General features: G+C 41.9%; 1 protein-coding gene across 3 annotated transcripts in view; it reads right to left on the minus strand.

The window, feature by feature from the left end:
* The window catches only part of OSBP (oxysterol binding protein), a 40,439-nt gene that overhangs the window by 10,358 nt on the left and 11,284 nt on the right, over positions 1-18,797 (minus strand). For all 3 annotated transcript variants that reach the window (XM_032152962.2, XM_058438725.1, XM_058438726.1), the window contains exons 4-9: positions 15,691-15,889; positions 15,334-15,436; positions 14,890-14,944; positions 14,563-14,694; positions 8,016-8,261; positions 7,617-7,737 (exon numbers count right to left, since the gene is read on the minus strand). In XM_032152962.2, coding sequence (XP_032008853.1) covers positions 7,617-7,737; positions 8,016-8,261; positions 14,563-14,694; positions 14,890-14,944; positions 15,334-15,436; positions 15,691-15,889 — 856 coding nt within the window. The remainder of the gene's footprint in view (positions 1-7,616; positions 7,738-8,015; positions 8,262-14,562; positions 14,695-14,889; positions 14,945-15,333; positions 15,437-15,690; positions 15,890-18,797) is intronic.

Raw genomic sequence — 18,797 nt, forward strand, 5'->3', positions numbered from 1 at the left:
ATCAAGAACATGGCAAGGATGCCCACTTTCACTGCTTCCATTCAACATAGTACTGGAAGTTCTGGCCAGGGCAATCAGGCAAGAAAAAGAAATAAAAGGCATCCAAGATGGAAAGAAAGAGATAAAATTATCTGTGTTTGCAGATGATATGATCTCATATGTGAACATGCTAAGAATTCCACCAAAAAAAGAAATCCTAATAGAATTAATAAATGAATTCAACAAAGTAACAGGGTATAAAGTCAACACACGAAAATTAGGTGCATTTCTATTACACATTAACAACAAATAATCTGGAAAGGATATTAAGAACAATTCCACTTATAATAGTATCAAAAAGAACACTTAGGAATTAACTTAATCAAGGAGCTGAAAACTGTAAAACATTGCTGAAAGAAATTAAAGTTAAATAAATGGAAACACATCCTATGTTCATAGATTGGAAGACTCAACATTGTTAAGGTTGTCAATGCCACCCAAAGCAATCTACAGATTCAGTGAAATCTCTATCCAAATCCCAAGATGTTTTCTGCAGAAATAGAAAAACCTATCCTAAAATTCATATGGAATCTCAAGGGACCACAAATAGCCAAAATAATCTTGATAAAGAACAAAGCTGGAGGACTCAAACTTCCTGATTTTGATACTTAATACAAAGTTACAGTAATCTAAAATGTGTGGTACTAGCATAAAGATAGACATATAGGCCAGTGGAATAGAACAAAGAGCCCAGAAACGAACCCTTCATATGTGGTCAAATGATTTTTGGCAAGGGTGCCAAGATCACTCAATGGGGACAGGACAGTCTTTTGAACAAATGGACCCACATGCAAAAGAATGAAGTTGGAACTTTATCTAATACCATGTACAAAAATTAACTCAAAATAGATGAAAGACCTAAATGTAAGACCTAAACTATAAAACTCTTAGAAGAAAACATAGGGCAAAAGCTTCACAACATTGGGTTTGGCAATAATTTCTTGGATATGACACCAAAAGTAGAGGCAACAACAACAACAAAAAGACAAAACAGACCTCCTGAACATTAAAAAATTTCGTGCAATAAATGACAATAGCAACAGAGTAAAAATGCAGCCTCTAGAAATGGGAGAAAATATTTGCAAATCATATATGTGATAAGGGATTAATATCTAGAATATACAGAGAACTCCTAATATCTAGAATATACAGAGAACTCCTAAAATTCAACAACAACAAAAAAAACTAAAGAACTCAAGTCAAAAATGGGCAAAGGAGGCTGGGTACAGCAGCTCACGCCTGTAATCCCAGCACTTTGAGAGGCCGAGGCAGGCGGATCACTTGAGGTCAGGAGTTCAAGACCAGCCTGACCAACATGGTGAAACTAAGTCTCTACTAAAAATACAAAAAATTAGCCGGGTGTGTTGCAGGGGGCCTGTAATCCCAGCTATTCTGGAGGCTTAGGCAGGAGAATCACCTGAACCCAAGAGGTGGAGGTTGCAGTGAGCCAAGACCGCGCCACTGCACTCCAGACTGGATGACAGTGTGAGACTCCATGTAAAAAAAAAAAAAAAAAAAAAAAAAGGCAAAGGACTTGAATAGATATTCCTCCAAAGATATACAAATGATAAATAAGTACATAAAAAAGTGCTCAACAACACTAATTAATAGAGAAATGCATGTCACACCACAATGAGATACTACCTCACATCCATTAGGATAGCTATGATACATTTTTTAAAAGTGTTAGCAAGGATATGGAGTAACCAGAACCTTTGTACGCTGTTGGTGGGAATGTATAACCACTGTCGAAGACAGTACGGTAGTTTGCTCAAAAAATTAAGAATATAATTGCCATGTGATCCAGCAATTCCATTTCTGGTACATACTGCAAAGAACTGAAAGTAGGGTCTTAAAGAGATATTTGCTGTTTTTTAAACATTTTTTTTCTTAAGACTTTAGGCAAAGAGATGAAAGGGTATTTGTACATCCATGTTCACAGCAGTGTTACTCACAATAGCTAAAACATGGAAGCAACCCAACAGTCCATCAACAGATGAATGGATAAGCAAAATGTGTACATACATACAACAGGATAAACATTATTCAGCTTTAAAATGAAACGAAATTCTGACATTTGCTACAACATGGATGAACCTTGATGACATTACGTTAGGTGAAACAAGCCAGTCACGAAGAGAAAAAAACTATATGATTCCACTTATAGGTGGTAATTAAAGTAGTTAAAATAGACACAGAAAGTAGAATAGTGGGTGCCAGGGTTTGGGGAGGGGGAATAGAAAATTATTTTTTGGCTGGGTGCGGTGGCTCACGCCTGTAATCCCAGCACTTTGGGAGGCCAAGGCGGATGGATCACTTGAGGTCAGGAGTTCAAGAACAGCCAGGCCAGCATGGTGAAACCCCACCTCTACTAAAACAACACAGAAATTAGCCGGGTGTGGAGGCGGGTACCTGTGATCCCAGCTACTCGGGAGGCTGAGGCACAAGAATCGCTTGAACCTGGGAGGTGGAGGTTGCAGTGAGCTGAGATAATGCCACTGCACTCCAGCCTGGGTGAGAGAGTGAGACTCGGTCTCAAAAAAAAAAAAGAAAGAAAATTATTTTTTAATGTATATAGAGTTCCCGTTTTACAAGATTAAGAGTTTTGGGTGATGGTTGCACAACATTATGTATTTAATACCACTGACCAGTACGCTTAAGAATGGGTAAGGTACTAAATTTTATGTTATGTGTATTTTACAATTAAAAAATTGGAGGCTGGGCGCAGTGGCTCATGCCTGTAATCCCAGCACTCTGGGAGGCCGAAGCAGGTGGATCACTTGAAGTGAGTAGTTCAAGACCAGCCTGGCCAACATGGTGAAACCCCGTGTCTACTAAAAATACAAAAGTTAGCCAGGTGTGGTGGTGCATGCCTGTAGTCCCAGCTACTCAGGAGGATGAGGCAGGAGAATCAGTTGAACCTGGGAGCGGGAGGTTGCAGTGAACGAAGATCACACCACTGCACTCCAGCCTGGGTGACAGAGTGAGACTCCGTCTGAAAAAAATAAAATAAGTAATAAAAATAAAAAAATAAGAAACAAAAATTGGAAAAAGGACAAAAAGAAAAATAAGTCGTAGAGGCCAGAAGGCAGTGGGATAATATATGCAAAATGCTGAAAGGAAAAGACTGCCAAGGTAATCATTTTTTATTTTTTTATTTTTATTTTGGTAGAGACGGGGGTCTCCCTATGTTGCCCAGGCTAGTATCAGACTGTTGGGCCCAAGTGATCCTTCTGCCTTGGCCTCCCAAAGTGTTAGGATTACAGGTATGAGCCACTGCATCTGTGCCCATAGTCTTAATTAAATGTCTCTTTTTGGCCAGGCGTGGTGGTGCCTCACGCCAGTAATCCCAGCACTTTGGGAGGCCAAGGCAGGTGGATCACTTGAGATCAGAAGTTCGAGACCAGCCTGGCCAGCATGGTGGAACCCAGTCTCTACTAAAAATACACAAATTAGCTGGGTGTGGTGGAGGGCACCTGTAATCCCAGCTACTTGGAAGGCTGAGGCAGGAGAATCACTTGAGCCTGGGAGGCGGAGGTTGCAATAAGCAGAGATTGCACCACTGCCCTCCAGCCTGGGCGACACAGCAAGACTTTATCTCAAATAAATAAATAAATAAATAAATGCACCTTTTTAAACTTCAAGCATATCAGCTAGTTTCTATATCCTATAACTCAATGAAGAAATTCTTATTTGCGCTGGGCATGGTGGCTCATGAGGTCAGGAGTTTGAGACCAGCCTGGCCAACATGGTGAAACCCTGTCTCTACCAAAAATACAAAAATTAGCTGGGCGCGGTGGCGGACACCTGTAATCCCAGCTACTCAGGAGGCTGAGGCAGGAGAATCGCTTGAACCCAGGAGGAGGAGGTTGCAGTGAGCTGAGATTGCACCACTGCACTCTAGCCTGGGTGACATAGCAAGACTCAGTCTCAAAAAAAAAAAAAAAAGAAAAGAAAAGAAAAGAAATTCATATTTGCTCCTTACAATAGCCTTCATTATTTGGAAACTTCAGGTATATTTTCTAGAAGCATTCTTCTTTCCAAATGTCTAGGGTTCTAATCTTTTTAGCCTATTTTATACGGAGACTCAAATTCATTGCCACTGCCTCCAAATATCTTTAGGCACTTTCATTAGTCTGTATTAGATTTTCTTCAGTCATGGCTATCACTTTTTCAAAGTAGAGTTAACAGAACCATAATTTTGTACAAAGTTGTCCTGCTACCAAATAACCTTAAAACTGCCTTATCTTGCAGACCTCAGTGAGAATATTGGGCTGATGTCTTCAGTGTCTTTTTTGCACTGTAATTGTAACTGATGGCTTGTAGCCTCTCCTTTTCAGTACAGCCTAGCGACAATGACAGGGGTCCCTGAAGCCAGATTGCCTCGACTCAGATCACATACTAGCTGGTTAAGTTGACCCTGACAACCTAACCTATCTATGCCTAGTTTTCTTTGTTTAAAAAATGGCAATAAAGGTGTCTATCTCATAGAATTATTGTTTGGCCTGAATGAGTTAATACATGAAAAGCACTTATATTAATGGCTGACCCATAATGAGCACTCAACAAATGCTACTTCAATTATCAACATAAAAGTTTGAACGACTTTTCCCTAGATGCCTTACTTTATGCTGAATACACTGGAGCAGTGTATTAAACTGCCAGTCATCTATCTGCTCACTCACTCACAACCCTGTCCATATATTTTTCTTCAGCTGTATCTACTGGCTTAACAATGATTTTCTCTCTGAGAATTGAGTGCCATGGCAAATGTAAAAATTTCACTGCATTATTTGCCTTCCAAGCCACCGAGCCAAAAAGTGTTAAATACAGCCATCCCCAGGGCAAATGTCTAGAAATTCCATTCTTTAGATTTCTATATTCAGCTTCCTATCACTAAGTCAATTCTTTCTTCAATCTCCCCATGAAGATGGGGATTTTTGTTTTGTTCACTTACATTTCCCAAACACTGAGAACCATGCCCGCCACATGGCAGGTACTCAGTTAAGCAGCTGATATGTGGAGGAACTTAATAGGATCCTGGTGATCCAAATTCTTAAATAACCATAGGAATGCAAATACTATCAAATTGTTTTCTTTTTAATTAATTTTGTTTTCCTCTTATTTATTTTTAAAATGAAGTTTCCCTAGGATAAGAGAAATGTTTTAACTTTAAAAAATTAGATCTTTAACAAATTACTAAAAATTAGAAAAAAAATTAGATCCACCATCTATACCATGTTCATATATTCATTCCTCAAAAGAAACCTAGATTAGTCAAATTATAGAAGAAATGTACAATATTTTATTAGTTAAGTTTATTGTTATCTTTTAGATGAATACTCTTCCTTTGGTATTTGTGAGGGATTGGTTCCAGAACACCCTGCAGATACCACAATTTGGTCAAGTCACTTATATAAAATGGTGCAGAGTATCTGCATCTAACCTACACATATCCTCTCCCTCATATACTTTAAATCATCTCTAGATTACTTATAATACATAATACAATATAAATGCTATATAAATAGGTATTATATATTTTTTGGTCTTTTTTTGTATCATTATTTTTTATTATTTTTCCCCCCAGTATTTTCTTTTCTTTTCTTTTTTTTTTGAGGGGAGTTCTGCTCTTGTCGCCCAGGCTGGAGTGAAATGGCGTGATCTCAGCTTACTGCAACCTCCGCCTCCTGAGTTCAAGCAATTCTCCTGCCTAAGCCTCCCGAGTAGCTGGGATTACAGGCACCCACCACCACATCTGGCTAATTTTTGTATTTTTAGTAGAGACGGGGTTTTACCATGTTGGCCAGGCTGGTCTCAAACTCCTGACCTCAGGTGATCTGCCTGCCTCGGCCTCCCAAAGTGCTGGGATTACAGGCATGAGCTACCACACCTGGCCCCCAGTACTCTCAGTCCAAGGTTGGTTGAATCCGTGAATGCAGAATACCCAGGTATGGATGGCTGACAGTACCTAACCATCCATGGAATGAAATGTAATTCATCCCTTTAGAGATCCTCAATGAGCCTCTGAAACTCTTCTCTATGGTGAAATGTCACATTGCAATATGGCCACTGACACCCAAATTCTGCAAATAAGATGTTAACATCCCAGGCATTTACTACTCTTAAGCTAATACTTCTGAAACTGTTAGCTGCAAAGACAATTAAGCATTAAGAAACTTTTTAAAGGTCCTTGGTAAAGATCAAAACTGATGTGTCACTTAGTCTCCTTTTCGTTTAGGGACCTTCTGCATATTAACCATGAAATTAGAGGTAACACTGCAATTTCTTTTCTCCCTTTACATATGTTACAAAACATTTATGAACTTTTTTTCTGGCTAATTTCTAGTTTGCACTATGTTTGCTGCATTTGTGTTTCTGAGCAAAGGTGAATTCATTAAAGAAGCAGTCTATATTGCAATATTTAAGAACTGTAGCTATACCTCGTGAAAGACTAGAACCTGGAAATGGAAAGCCACCAGGAGCTCAGGGAGTTATGGTCAGCTCTGTCTCTTGGGAGCTACTTGGTTTCTCTAACTGCATTGTGCTTTGATCTCTTTCTGTAGAGCAGCTTTTACGCTTCAGTACACACTTGGACAAACATGGTTGCTCTAGTTCAAGAAAGCATTGAGAAGCTCTACCACACTTTTTGAATAATTGGATTTCTTCTAAGGTATAGGCTCTCTAACATTGTATACTAGGATTCCATTCCCAGGACTGATCCTGACACAAAATTAACTTGTAATCTAATAAGAGTTTTGGTTTTTTGGGTTTTTCTTTCTTTTTTTTTTGAGATAAGAGTTTCACTCTACAGTCCAGGCTGGAGTGCAATGGTGCAATCTCAGCTCACTGCAACCTCCGCCTCCCGGGTTTAAGCAATTCTTGTGCCTCAGCCTCCCGAGTGGCTGAGACTACAGGCGTGCACCACCATACCCAGCTAATTTTTTTTGTATTCTTAGTAAAGACGGAGTTTCACCATGTTGCCCAGGCTAGTCTTGAACTCCAGAGCTCAGACAATCTGTCCACCTTGGTCTCCCAAAGTGCTAGGATTACAGGGGTGAGGCACTGTGCCCAGCCCCAAGTAAGATCTTTTTAAAATAAAGTTTCACTGACCTAGAATTCAGCCATTACATAAATGATACCTAACCCATCAGGTAGAGGAAAAGGGAGGAAGGAGAGGAGAAAGCAGAAGGATTAGCTGAGAAACCTAATCTTGGGATCATGAGTTCTGATTTACAGAGAGAACCCGATTGCTAAAGTAAGGAAGAAAACACCACCAGTTAAGAGAATTTTTTTTTAATGCATGCTAGAATTTGTGTTCTAAATAGTGCTTAGAGATGCATTAAATATAGCTAAGAGGATAAAGAATTTAGGACTAGATGGGTCCTTAAAGAGTTTCTGGCCTCCACACTCATTTGATAGCTGAAAAGGTAAATACCTGCCCAAAGCCAGTTAGCGAGGGTCAGTGCCTGAATCAGACCTCCTGTCTCCTGACTCTTGAGCCAGTGACCTCCTCCATCGTGCCAGAAAACCTTTCATTCCAGGAGCATTAATTCTGACAAAGATAGTAACCTTACCGAGGGGCATAATGGAGAGGTATTTGCCTCGAAACTTGCTGGTGATTTTGATTTCCTGACGCAATGTCCAGCCATTTTTGGACTCAGCATGGTGCGCAGCAGCAGGGGGATGATGACTCACCTTGAAGAAATCAGGTTCAAATTAAGAAGGCAGAAAGGAAAAGGAAAAGATACTGCCTGTAAATTGGTGAGAAACACCCAAAATTCACACTTCACACCCACAACAGTAGGTGAATCCCAGAACCTCCAGGGTCTCCAATGCTGAAGTTCTGAAGAAAAAGAATAAAAGCTGGGATGACAGGGACTAGAATTTCTGCAAATATAAGACCCAAGGGATTAACCAAAAAATCATCTCTTTCTTCAGAAAGGAAATGCATTATGGTCCTGAGACTCCTTTACCTGCTCACAGAGGGATCGGTACCCATTCTCCTCTAATCGGTCCAGCTCAAAGGTCTCTCCAAGCAGTGGGTTGAATGGCTTACTGGTGCGGAAGACAGTAGTGGAGTAGGACGACACGGTGAAAGCTGCAACATAACAGAGCTGTTCTAGAGAATTCTCACATTTTGCAGCTCGGTCTAACAGCTCATGGTATTCCAGATCTTCAGTAAGGCGCTGAAGCATGGACAAGGGCTCATTAAAGTTTACCTGTAAGGAAAAGAACAGATATAAAAACTATGCCCACTCATCTACAAGAAACAGTTTAATTTTTTTGCAGTTGAGGAAATAAATCACTGGGAAAAGAGGGCTTTGCTCAGTAGAGCAGCGCTAATATTTAACCCGCAAACAACCCATTCTCCTTGTCAACTGTTCATGTCTGTGAGTGGCAGAAATCACTGTTTTCATTTCACTAACTGTAAGCTCTTTGAGATGGAAACCATGCCTCTTCTGTTGAGTGCTACATACCCAAGATCCATCAGTGCCTGGCCCACAGAAGACTATCATCAAATAGGTGTTGGATGAATAAGTTTTTAAAAAAAGAAATGCAATGTATTTGTACAAGTATACCCAGAGAGGAAATCAGGTATTTAAAATTCTTGGAGAATGAAAGAAATAGTAGTAAATTATAAGTACAGCTGTATCCTGACTAGTTATAAAAGTTAGCTTCCACCCTGGACAAAACAATTGCTAAATCTCAGTTCAGTTCTGCATCAGGCCAGGATTCTGATTTCTCCTCTGAGGCTGGATAATTGTGTTTCTGGGAGTGAACTGCTCATGATGGGGGTTGAGAAGGGGTTGTGCATGCTCTTGCCTTTCTAATTTTGAAGCCAGCTTAAGGCGACCAAGTACTGGATAAAGCAAGCATGTATGTGTTTACGTGTGTGTGCCAGGGATTGGGGGCTTCTGTTGGGGGAGATGTTCATTCATTCATTTATTCACTTACTCATTCCACAAGTATTTATTGAGTACCCATGTGTGCCAGACCCTATGCTACCCACTGGATACAGAGAAGTGAACAAGAGAAGCTGACTTTTTTGGGGAGTGGAGGGGTAGGGAGTGAGAAACATTGTTCATGCTCCCCACCCATCTGCTCCCCACCCATCTACTCCCCAAAAAAGTCAGCTTCTAAATTAACTTTGAAATTTTAAATGATTTTACTATGTAAAAATTCACTATAAAACAAGTCACGTTCCCAAGTTAGTCCATAAAGCTTATTTAATTAACAATATAGATGAACAAGTCTAAATATTATTAGCCTGAGTTCTAAGTCCCGAGAACAAAAGAAGAAAGAAAAAATTCCCTTTTTAGTGAATGGCTCTGGCCTTAAGCAACACTTTACTTAAACAAACAAAAAAAACACAACACTTTTCTTTCTGATGTTCCATCTCTTTTGGCATTTTTGTTCACCCTCCTACCCACCAATCTCTGAGCTACATATTACCCTAATATTTGCTATCCCCGCTCAATCGTGAAATTAATATCGTGTAATTTTTAACTGTAAAAAACTTTGAAAACAAAGTATCAAGGAAAAAATTTTCTTGAAATGAGATCACCACTATTAACATTTTCAGTTTGTTTCTATACATTCATACATTTTTAAAAGTAACAAACTTGGCTGCATGTGGTGGCTCATGCTTACAATCCTAGCACTTTGGGAGGCTGAGGCGAGTGGATTGCTTGTGCTCAACAGTTTGAGACCAGCCTGGGAAACATGGCAAAACCCCATATCTATAAAAAAACACAAAAATTAGCAGGGTGGGTGGCATGCACCTGTAGTCTCAGTTACTTGGGAGGCTAAGGTGGGATGATGGCTTGAGCCCAGGAAGCAGAGGTTGCAGTGAGCCAAGATCATGCCACTGCACTCCAGCCTGGGCAACAGAGCGAGACCCTGACTAAAAATAAATAAATAAATAAATAAAAAATAAGTAAATAAAATAAAATTCATAAACTAGAGCCTTTTTCTCTGAGAAATATCCCAAATGTTTCTCTGTGAACATTTTCCAGTGAACACAGAGCCACAGGACCAACAACACTCATCCTTTGAGAAATAGGACCTACCAAAACAGTGTGCCATACTCCAGAGCCCTCTTCCCTACACTGAGAGACACGCAGTATGATGAGAGACTTCCCCTACACTGAGAGACAAGCAGTATGATGACACAAATGCACACTGAGGGGGGTGGCGAGCTGCAACAGCCCTAACCCTCGATTCTTTTTAAGGAGGGCACTTATTAACTACACTCAATAAAATCTGTCAGTGGCAGAATTTTACGCAATATGAAGTAACATTTCCATACATTTTGAGGAAAACTGGGGACAGGCAGTATACTCCACTGGTGGTACTAGACATACCAACAGTGCATGGGACTAGAATCAGCACATTGCTATCACTGCTTTTCACACACACACACAGCCTTGCCCATCAACAACCAGTTTCTCCAAAAGTGCCAAGCTTCTTATGATGGTCATTTTATTACTCAAAAGCCAAACAGGGAAACAAATGAGTCTGAGTATTTAAAGTAGAAGGAAGCAGGGAGCTATACGGCTGATGAAAAATTGGGCAGCCAAAAAAAAAAAAAGACAACCCAGAGATTAGCAGCAGCAGGAAGCCATAACCATCGGTAGGGTGGAGAGATGGGGAGAAGCAGTAGTATTACTACAACCCAGAGGTGGGGGTCCAAGAGAGGAGGATCAGGAGAACGTAGAACATCAAGGCAGGGGAGGCTTGTCCAGTGAAAACTAGAGCCACATAGGTGCTGCCAGAGCACCACTCAAGAGGGCATAGAGGAAGAGACTTCCCACGGCTATAACCTCCTACTGGTATCTTGCATTAGTGAAGCCCAGCCAGACTCCAGTAGCCACGGAAGCCTGAAAAAACACTTCCTAGAGGGATTAGTTTTCCTGCGTCACAGCCTAGAGTAGGGGAAGGGTGAGGACTTGATCTGCGGGCAAACAGGTACACGACTGTACATTCTTAAAGGCAAGATCAACAAGGAACTAATGGTAAAGGAGGACAGAGAAGTCACCTAGACCCAGAAGCTATTTCTTTTTTGTTTTTTGTTTTTTTTGAGACGGAGTCTCACTCTGTCGCCCAGGCTGGAGTGCAGTGGCACGATCTTGGCTCACTGCAACCTCCACCTCCCAGATTCAAGCACTTCTCCTGCCTCAGCCTCCCAAGTAGCTAGGATTACAGGCGCGCGCCAACATGCCCGGCTAATTTTTACATTTTTAGAGAGATGTTGGCCAGGCTGGTCTCGAACTCCTGACCTCAAGTGATCCGCCTGCCTCAGCCTCCCAAAGTGCTGGGATTACAGGTGTGGGCCACCGCGCATGGCACCAGAAGCTGTTCCTAAGCAGGAACTACATTTCTGAGACTGCAATGACATGTCTTTCCAGTCCACTTTCCCACTACTCCATTCAAGGCACCTAATACTCCAGGCAAGTGGGGTTTCTTTTCAAGCCCCCAATAAACTAATTATTATTTTAGGTTTATCCTAAGGCTACTCATGGCCTTTTCTTATCCGAAGGTCAACGTTTTTTTCTTTTGAGACACGGTCTTGCTCTCGCCCAGGCTGGAGTGCAGTGGTGAGATCATGGCTTACTGTAGCCTCAACCTCCCGGTCTCAAGTGATCCTCCCACCTCAGCCTCCCAAGTAGTTAGGACTACAGGCACACACAACCATGCTGGCTAACTTATTATCATTATTATTATTATTTTGTTTTGAGAGAGAGTCTCGCTTGTCGTCAAGGCTGGAATGTAGTGGCACCATCTCAACTCACTACAGCCTCTGCCTCCGGGGTTCAAGCCATTCTCATGCCTCAGCATCCTGAGTAGCTGGGACTACAGGCTCGTGCCACCATGCCCTGCCAATTTTTTCTATTTTAGTAGAGACAGGGTTTCATCATGTTGCCTAGGCTGGTCTCGAACTCCTGAGCTCAGACAATCCACCCACCTTGGCCTCCCAAAGTGCTAGGATTACAGGCATGAGCCACTGTGCCCAGCCGAACTTTTTATTATTTTAGAGACAGGGTCTCCCCATGTTGCCCAGACTGGTCTTGAAGTCTTGGGCTCAAGCAGTCCTCCTGCCTCAGGCTCCCAAGTGTTGGGTTGCACCCAGCCCAACACTTCTCTAACAATTCTACGTATTTGTACATAAACCTATTTGTTTTCCAAGACCCAGTTAATTAATTACTTCGACATCTGCTAAATGATTTATACAAGCCAGGCACAGGGCTAAGCATGAAGGTCATAAACACCATCAAGACGTAGCCCCTGATCACAAGAAACGCAGTCTATGAAGAGGCAGAAACCACACATTGGTCCATAGCTTCAATAGGGTAGGGAGAATGCCTTCTGTATTTTTGTATGCTAAGTAGCTGGCTGTGGACAAAACCTGTAGCCACTCGCTCATCCCCACTATCCATTCTTCCCTTCTTCTACAACTGATAGAACTCTTAATTTTTCACAAGGCCATTCCATCCAGAACAGAAGTCTTCATTTCTAGCCTTCTCTCCAGCTAACTGTGGCCATATAGCTAAGTTTTAGCCACATGGATTTAAGTGATAGTGATTTATGCAACTTCCAGGAAGCATCTTCTTGGTTTTTTGAGACAGAGTCTAGCTCTGTCACCCAGGCTGGAGTACAGTGGTGCGATCTCAGCTCACTGCAACCTCTGCCTCCTGGGTTCAAGCAATTCTCCTGCATCACCCTCCCGAGTATGTGGGACTAGAGGTGTGCACCACCATGCCCATTTAATTTTTGTATTTTTAGTAGAGACAGGGTTTCACCATTTTGCCCAGGCTGGTCTTGAACTCCTGACCTCAAGTGATACACCTGCCTTGGCCTCCCAAAGTGCTGGGATTACACGCATGAGCCACCGCACCCAGCCAGGATGCACCCTTAAATGGTACAGCCTTTCCTCTTTTTCCATTTTCCGGCTAGCTGGAATAAGGCTCTGATGACTCAAGCTGGAGCGGCCACTTTGGGCCTGCGGACTGAGGCCAAAGGCAGCAGAGCCCCAGGACAGAAAGAAGCCTGGCTCTGACACCATAGAGTATGGCACCAGCCCTGGACCACCTACTTCTGGGCTTGAACACAATAATGAGTTAAGCCAACATTTGTTTAAGGCAGAGGTTGACAGCTTTTTCTGCAAAGGGCTGGATAGTAAATATTTAGGCTTTGAGGGCCATATGGTCTTTGTCACAACCACTTAACACTGCTGTTGTAGGATGAAAGCAGCTGCAGATGATACGTAAATGAAAGAGTATCACTGTGCTCCTATAAAATGTCATGGACGTTAACAACTGAATTTCATCTAATTTTCACATCACAAACTGTTAAGCTTCTTAGATGGTAGCCAGAGTTGGCCTGAGGGCCTTAGTGTGATGACCCCTGGCTTAAACTGATATATTTTGAATTTTTTTTTTTTTTTTGCCTCCCCAACCCCACAGTTGGCCCCATGAATTTGTTTCTTTAATAAAGTGAACCTATATCTTCTATACCTAACTGAAAACTAGCACAACAACAGGCAAATAGTAGGCACCCAGAAAATGCTTGTGAAATGAACAAGCAGTGATACACACTGTTTACACCAACAACAGTGGAACACTTGTTGGAACACAAAGGGGAGACATTTCATCCTGACAGGATGCACTGGAGGAGGTTTGCTGAAAAAGACACACTATAGCTGCATCCTGAAGAAATGGGTATTAGCCACAGCAGAAAAAAAGTAGCAAGTGTTGATAGGGAACTGACAAAAGTCTAGGCAGAAAGAGCAGTGTGTACAAATGCCCTGAGGGAAAGGACAGGATGCCTGAAGGAAATCCTAATGACTAGAACTCAGGATGTGTGGGGTGGAGCCTTGCCCATGGGGAGGAGTTACCAAGCCCCCCTAAGGTATCTGGACTATGATGAAAGCAATGAAGATCCAGTAAAGGATTTTCAGCTGAGGACTGACATGACTACATTGGCCATTTTTCAAAAATCACTTAGACAACAGTGTAGACAGACTGGAGGAAGACATGACGGGGCAGGGAGGTCAGCCCAAACACCATCCTTGCCATGGGGATGGTCATCTTTCTGGTTTGAATGAACGATTTTTGCTTCTGTGTTCCCTAAGCCTTTGTCTGTGTCGTACTTTCCATAATACTATCACAGAAAATAATATTTTCTACCTGTTTTCATGTGTCTCTTTTAAACTACATGCTTCTTGAAAATAGAAACTATGATGTATTTATCTTTGCATGTCCCCAGTGCATCTAGCATAGGAATCTGCTCAAAAATAACTGTTACTGAACATACACATCTGATTCTAGGTGATCTGGGAACATATCAGATCCAGAGCCAAAATTAAAGCAGCTAAATTTATGGAACAGTTTATGACTATAAAGGTAAAAAAGACCATGCCACAAACTGCCTCACAAGTGGGTGGGGCTGTCATATCAGCACTCTTCCCACTGAGGCTTGAGAGGAACTCCTGGCAGCAGCTCCAGTGTGCAAGAACCTTACCGGCATGGGGATCTTAGAGAGTTCTTTTCCAATGCAGTTCTTCATGATGCTCCATAAATTGAGGCTATAGTTTGGCTTGTATGGTATTCTGGTTCTCTTTTCCTTTTTGGTCTCCTCCAGCTGATGCTTGTACTGAGAGCAAAACAAAGCCATTCAACCACCCACAAAGAACAGAAAACCTGGTATTTATAACCTTCCCTTCCCCCGTGCTAAAAAAAGAAAAAAAAAATCAGTTTCTCTTAGCACTTCATAAAAAAAAAAAAAAAAAAAATCCTTGAGAATCACAACCCACGTCCTCACCTCTGACATCTCCCATATAAGAGTTACCTGTTCATCAAGGCTGATGTCACTGCTTGCTCCACTGATATTGCTGCCAGTACGTCTGTACGGATAAGAAACACAGGAGAATTAGAACAAAGACCAGAACTAGAGTTTGGTCCTGGATATTTATTTACAAAGCAGAATGCCAAGTACACTGTATAAACTTATTGATGGGTGATCGAATGATGACATTTAGAATAGGAATGAATTTAAATATCTCTGGAGAATTTGTTTATGTAAAAAAACTGACACTTTTTCACTTAAGAAAAAGGGCCCATTCTACAAACAGATCTTGAGACAAAAAAAAAAAAGGGAAAAGGGCCCAGATTCAATATTGACAATTGTAATACTCTCACTGAAATGTTTTTAACCTTTTGATGGTTAAAATATGATGGTAAAAAACGGTGGTGAAGATATGTTTATTTTCTTCAACAATCAAGGATAACTTACTTGTGGCCCAAATTTTCAGGCATGGTGATGATCTCAGGCGCATCAAAAAATTCATTCTCGTCATCTTCATCACTCATATCCCCTTTGCCAGAGCAGCACTGATCTACAAGAAGAAAAGCCCCATTTGTTGACTTTGGTTATCTTTACCAAATGTCTGATATAGCAAGTTCTTTTAAATACTAACCACAAACACAGCAAAAAATGGTAGAAAGCAGTGGAAAATCCAGAATAAATCAATGGGTTCCAATTCCATTTCACATGAGTCATTGACTGTGGAGAGTTTGGAGTTCTCCTATCAACTGCAGAAAACCATCTGGCTCACCTTATAACAGGCTACCTGAGAGCTAAGTGTCTTACCTTTACCAGAACCCACATTGCCAGGAGTGTTTGCCGGCAGCACCGTGGCTCCTCGGAAGGCCCTCTCCAGGTGATTATGCTGCTTTGCCAGCTGCTCGAGGGTCTCTTCCAGTCGGATACGCTGGTCTCTTTCGTACTGTAGTGACTTTTGCCATTTTTTACTATGGGTCTGGGCTAACATGAGGAAATCTCTGCAGGCCTGTATGGAGAAAGCGTTGACTGTGTCACCTCAACTAGTCAGAGTTTCCCCTCAGGCTTCTGCAGGCCCATTGAGTAACCTTATTCTGGGAACTTTTAACTGGCAAATTACAATGAAAGACTTTCCCTTTTATGCCAAGGTATCAGGGACAGCTAGCTCCATGCTGAAATCAAGGTCAAACCTAGAAAAAAAGTAAATACGGTTGTCATGGTTCTTTTACACTTTCCTGGTCACGAGAACCAAACAAACGCCAAGTGAGCAGTAAACCTAGACAAAGTATTTGGGGCAACATCAAAAAGAGCAGGTATGTGAACTGCACCAAAAGTAGAGAACTGCTGACTGAAAGAAGGATGAGAGCACATACAGGATAACTGCTTTCAACAAATTCTTGACTAAACTCAAGTGACTGAAAGCTAAGGAATTCAGACACTGAGAACAGAGAATCTACACTGAGGCAGACCAAGTATGGGGAAACTCATTTGGCTTTTATTTTGGTCACTAAGAGAAACAACTGACCTTAAAAATTAGGAGCCCTCAGTGTGCAGGAAGAAGGGTTAAAAAGAAAAATATTAGAAGCCTACTTCAAAAATCAAAGAAGAGATTTAGAGAAAAAACCCACAAATATGATTACATCAAGTCCCTCCACTGGCTCCCCACTAACATGAGGATCAAATACTAACTACTGGTTATGAACATAAAGAGACCTTCACAATACGGCCATCACCTGCCTTGTATTCTCCTCGCCAGGCAGGTGTACTTAGCACTGCACCCTACAATGCAGCCATACTGAACTGCTCACCATTTCTTGCACACAGATTTCTGGCACAGGCTGGAGTAGAGTGCAGATCACAGCTCACTGCAGCCTCAACCTCGTGGGGCTCAGGTGATCCTCCTACCTTAGCCCCGCTGAGCAGTTGGGACTATAGATATATACCACCATGGCCGGCTAATTTTTGTGTTTTGTAGAGATGGGATTTTGCCATGTTACCCAGACTAGTATCGAACTCATGGACTCAAGTCATCTACCCATCTCAGCCTCTCAAAGTGTTGGGATTACAGGCATGAGCCACCGTGCCCAGCCGTGGACACAGATTTCTTTCAGGCCTGCCTACCTCAGCATATGCTATTCACTCTACCTAGAATGTCCATCCCTATCCCCTGTTTCTAAGAAAGGGCAAATCTTTCTTTAAGATCTATGGCAGGCCGGGCGCGGTGGCTCATGCTTGTAATCCCAGCACTTTGGGAGGCCGAGGCGGGTGGATCACGAGGTCAGGAGATCGAGACCACGGTGAAACCCCGTCTCTACTAAAAATACAAAAAAATTTGCCGGGCGTGGTGGCGGGCGCCTGTAGTCCCAGCTACTCGGAGAGGCTGAGGCAGAATGGCGTGAACCCGGGAGGCGGAGCTTGCAGTGAGCCGAGATTGCGCCACTGCACTCCAGCCTGGGCGACAGAGTGAGACTCCGTCTCAAAAAAAAAAAAAAAAAAAAGATCTATGGCAAATGTTACTTTGTGACATCTCCCCACCAGTCTCATAAGCAGCCAGTCTCTTCTCTACATTTCCATTGCATTTTGCACAAACTTCTATTTTACACATGCACAGCAGTATCGTGACTGATTTTCTATCTCTCCAGATGGATCATATGCAATTTAAAGACACATTTTTGAGCTTATTCATATATAGATCTCCAGCTACTAATTTAGTTGCTCTGTACATAATAGGGACCTGATAAAGTTTGCTTAATAAATAAAGGAAGGAGGCAAGAAATGTAAGCTTAAAAATCTATTCCCTGTTACAGAGAAGCTAAAAGGTAAACAGGATATTTACTCCCATGGTTTCAACCACTGCCTATAGGCTAATGGCTACTAAATCAGTAATTCTAGCCCAGCACTTACTGAGATTCAGAATAGAATATCCAACTCCCTATTCAACAGCTCAAAGTAACTTCTAAATTAACACATCCCAAAGTGAACTCATCACCTTCCGTTTTTTTCTGAGACATGTTCTTGCTCTGTCACCCAGGCTGGAGTGCAGTGGCACAATCATGGCTCACTGCAGCCTCAACCTCCCAAGTTCCAGTGATCCTCCTACCTGAGCCTCCCAAGTAGTTGGGACTACAGGCATGAGCCACAATGCCCAGCTAATTTTTGTAGTTAATATAGAGGTGGGATTCTGCCATGTTGCTCAGGCTAATCTTTCAACTCCCAGGCTCAAGTGATCCACACCTGGGACTACAGGTGTGAGGCACCACACCCAGCCTCATCAGTTTCCTATGTTGTCTCTGCTTTTCCCTTTGATGTTCCGCAATCCAACTTTCAGGGCCCTCCCAGTTGTCCAAGCCAGAAAATTAAGGGGCATCCTTCTCTTACTTTTGCTTCCTTCCTCACAGCCAGTTATCAAGTCCTATTGATTCTTCTTTAATATTTTAAAAATCTGTACATGTCTTTCCATCCTCCATACTCAGAAACAGTACAGAGTGCACACTCTGGAGTTGGACTGGTGGGGCTCAAATCACAGATCCATCCCACTATCTAGCTGTACAAATATGGGTAAGTTATTTAACCTCTCTGTGCCTCATCTTCCTTTTCCATAAACAAATAATAACAATAGAGTAACTGCCTCAAAGAGTTGTTGTTTTACACATAAGCACTTAGAACCATATTAGGCTCACAATAAACATTCAATAAGGTGTTAGTTATTATAATTATAAGCTGGGCATGGTAGCTCACGTATGTAAAACACTTTGGAAGGCCAAGACAGGAGTACCTGAGACCAGGAGTTTGGGACCAGCCTGGACAACATACAAGACCCCATCTCTATATAAAAATTAAAAAAAGATATAAAAATTTAAAAAACAGGCTGGGTATAGTGGCTCACATCTTTAATCCCAGCACTTTGGGAGGCCGAG

This window comes from Hylobates moloch, unplaced genomic scaffold (assembly GCF_009828535.3).
Source record: "Hylobates moloch isolate HMO894 unplaced genomic scaffold, HMol_V3 SCAFFOLD_5, whole genome shotgun sequence".
Lineage (NCBI taxonomy): Eukaryota > Metazoa > Chordata > Mammalia > Primates > Hylobatidae > Hylobates > Hylobates moloch.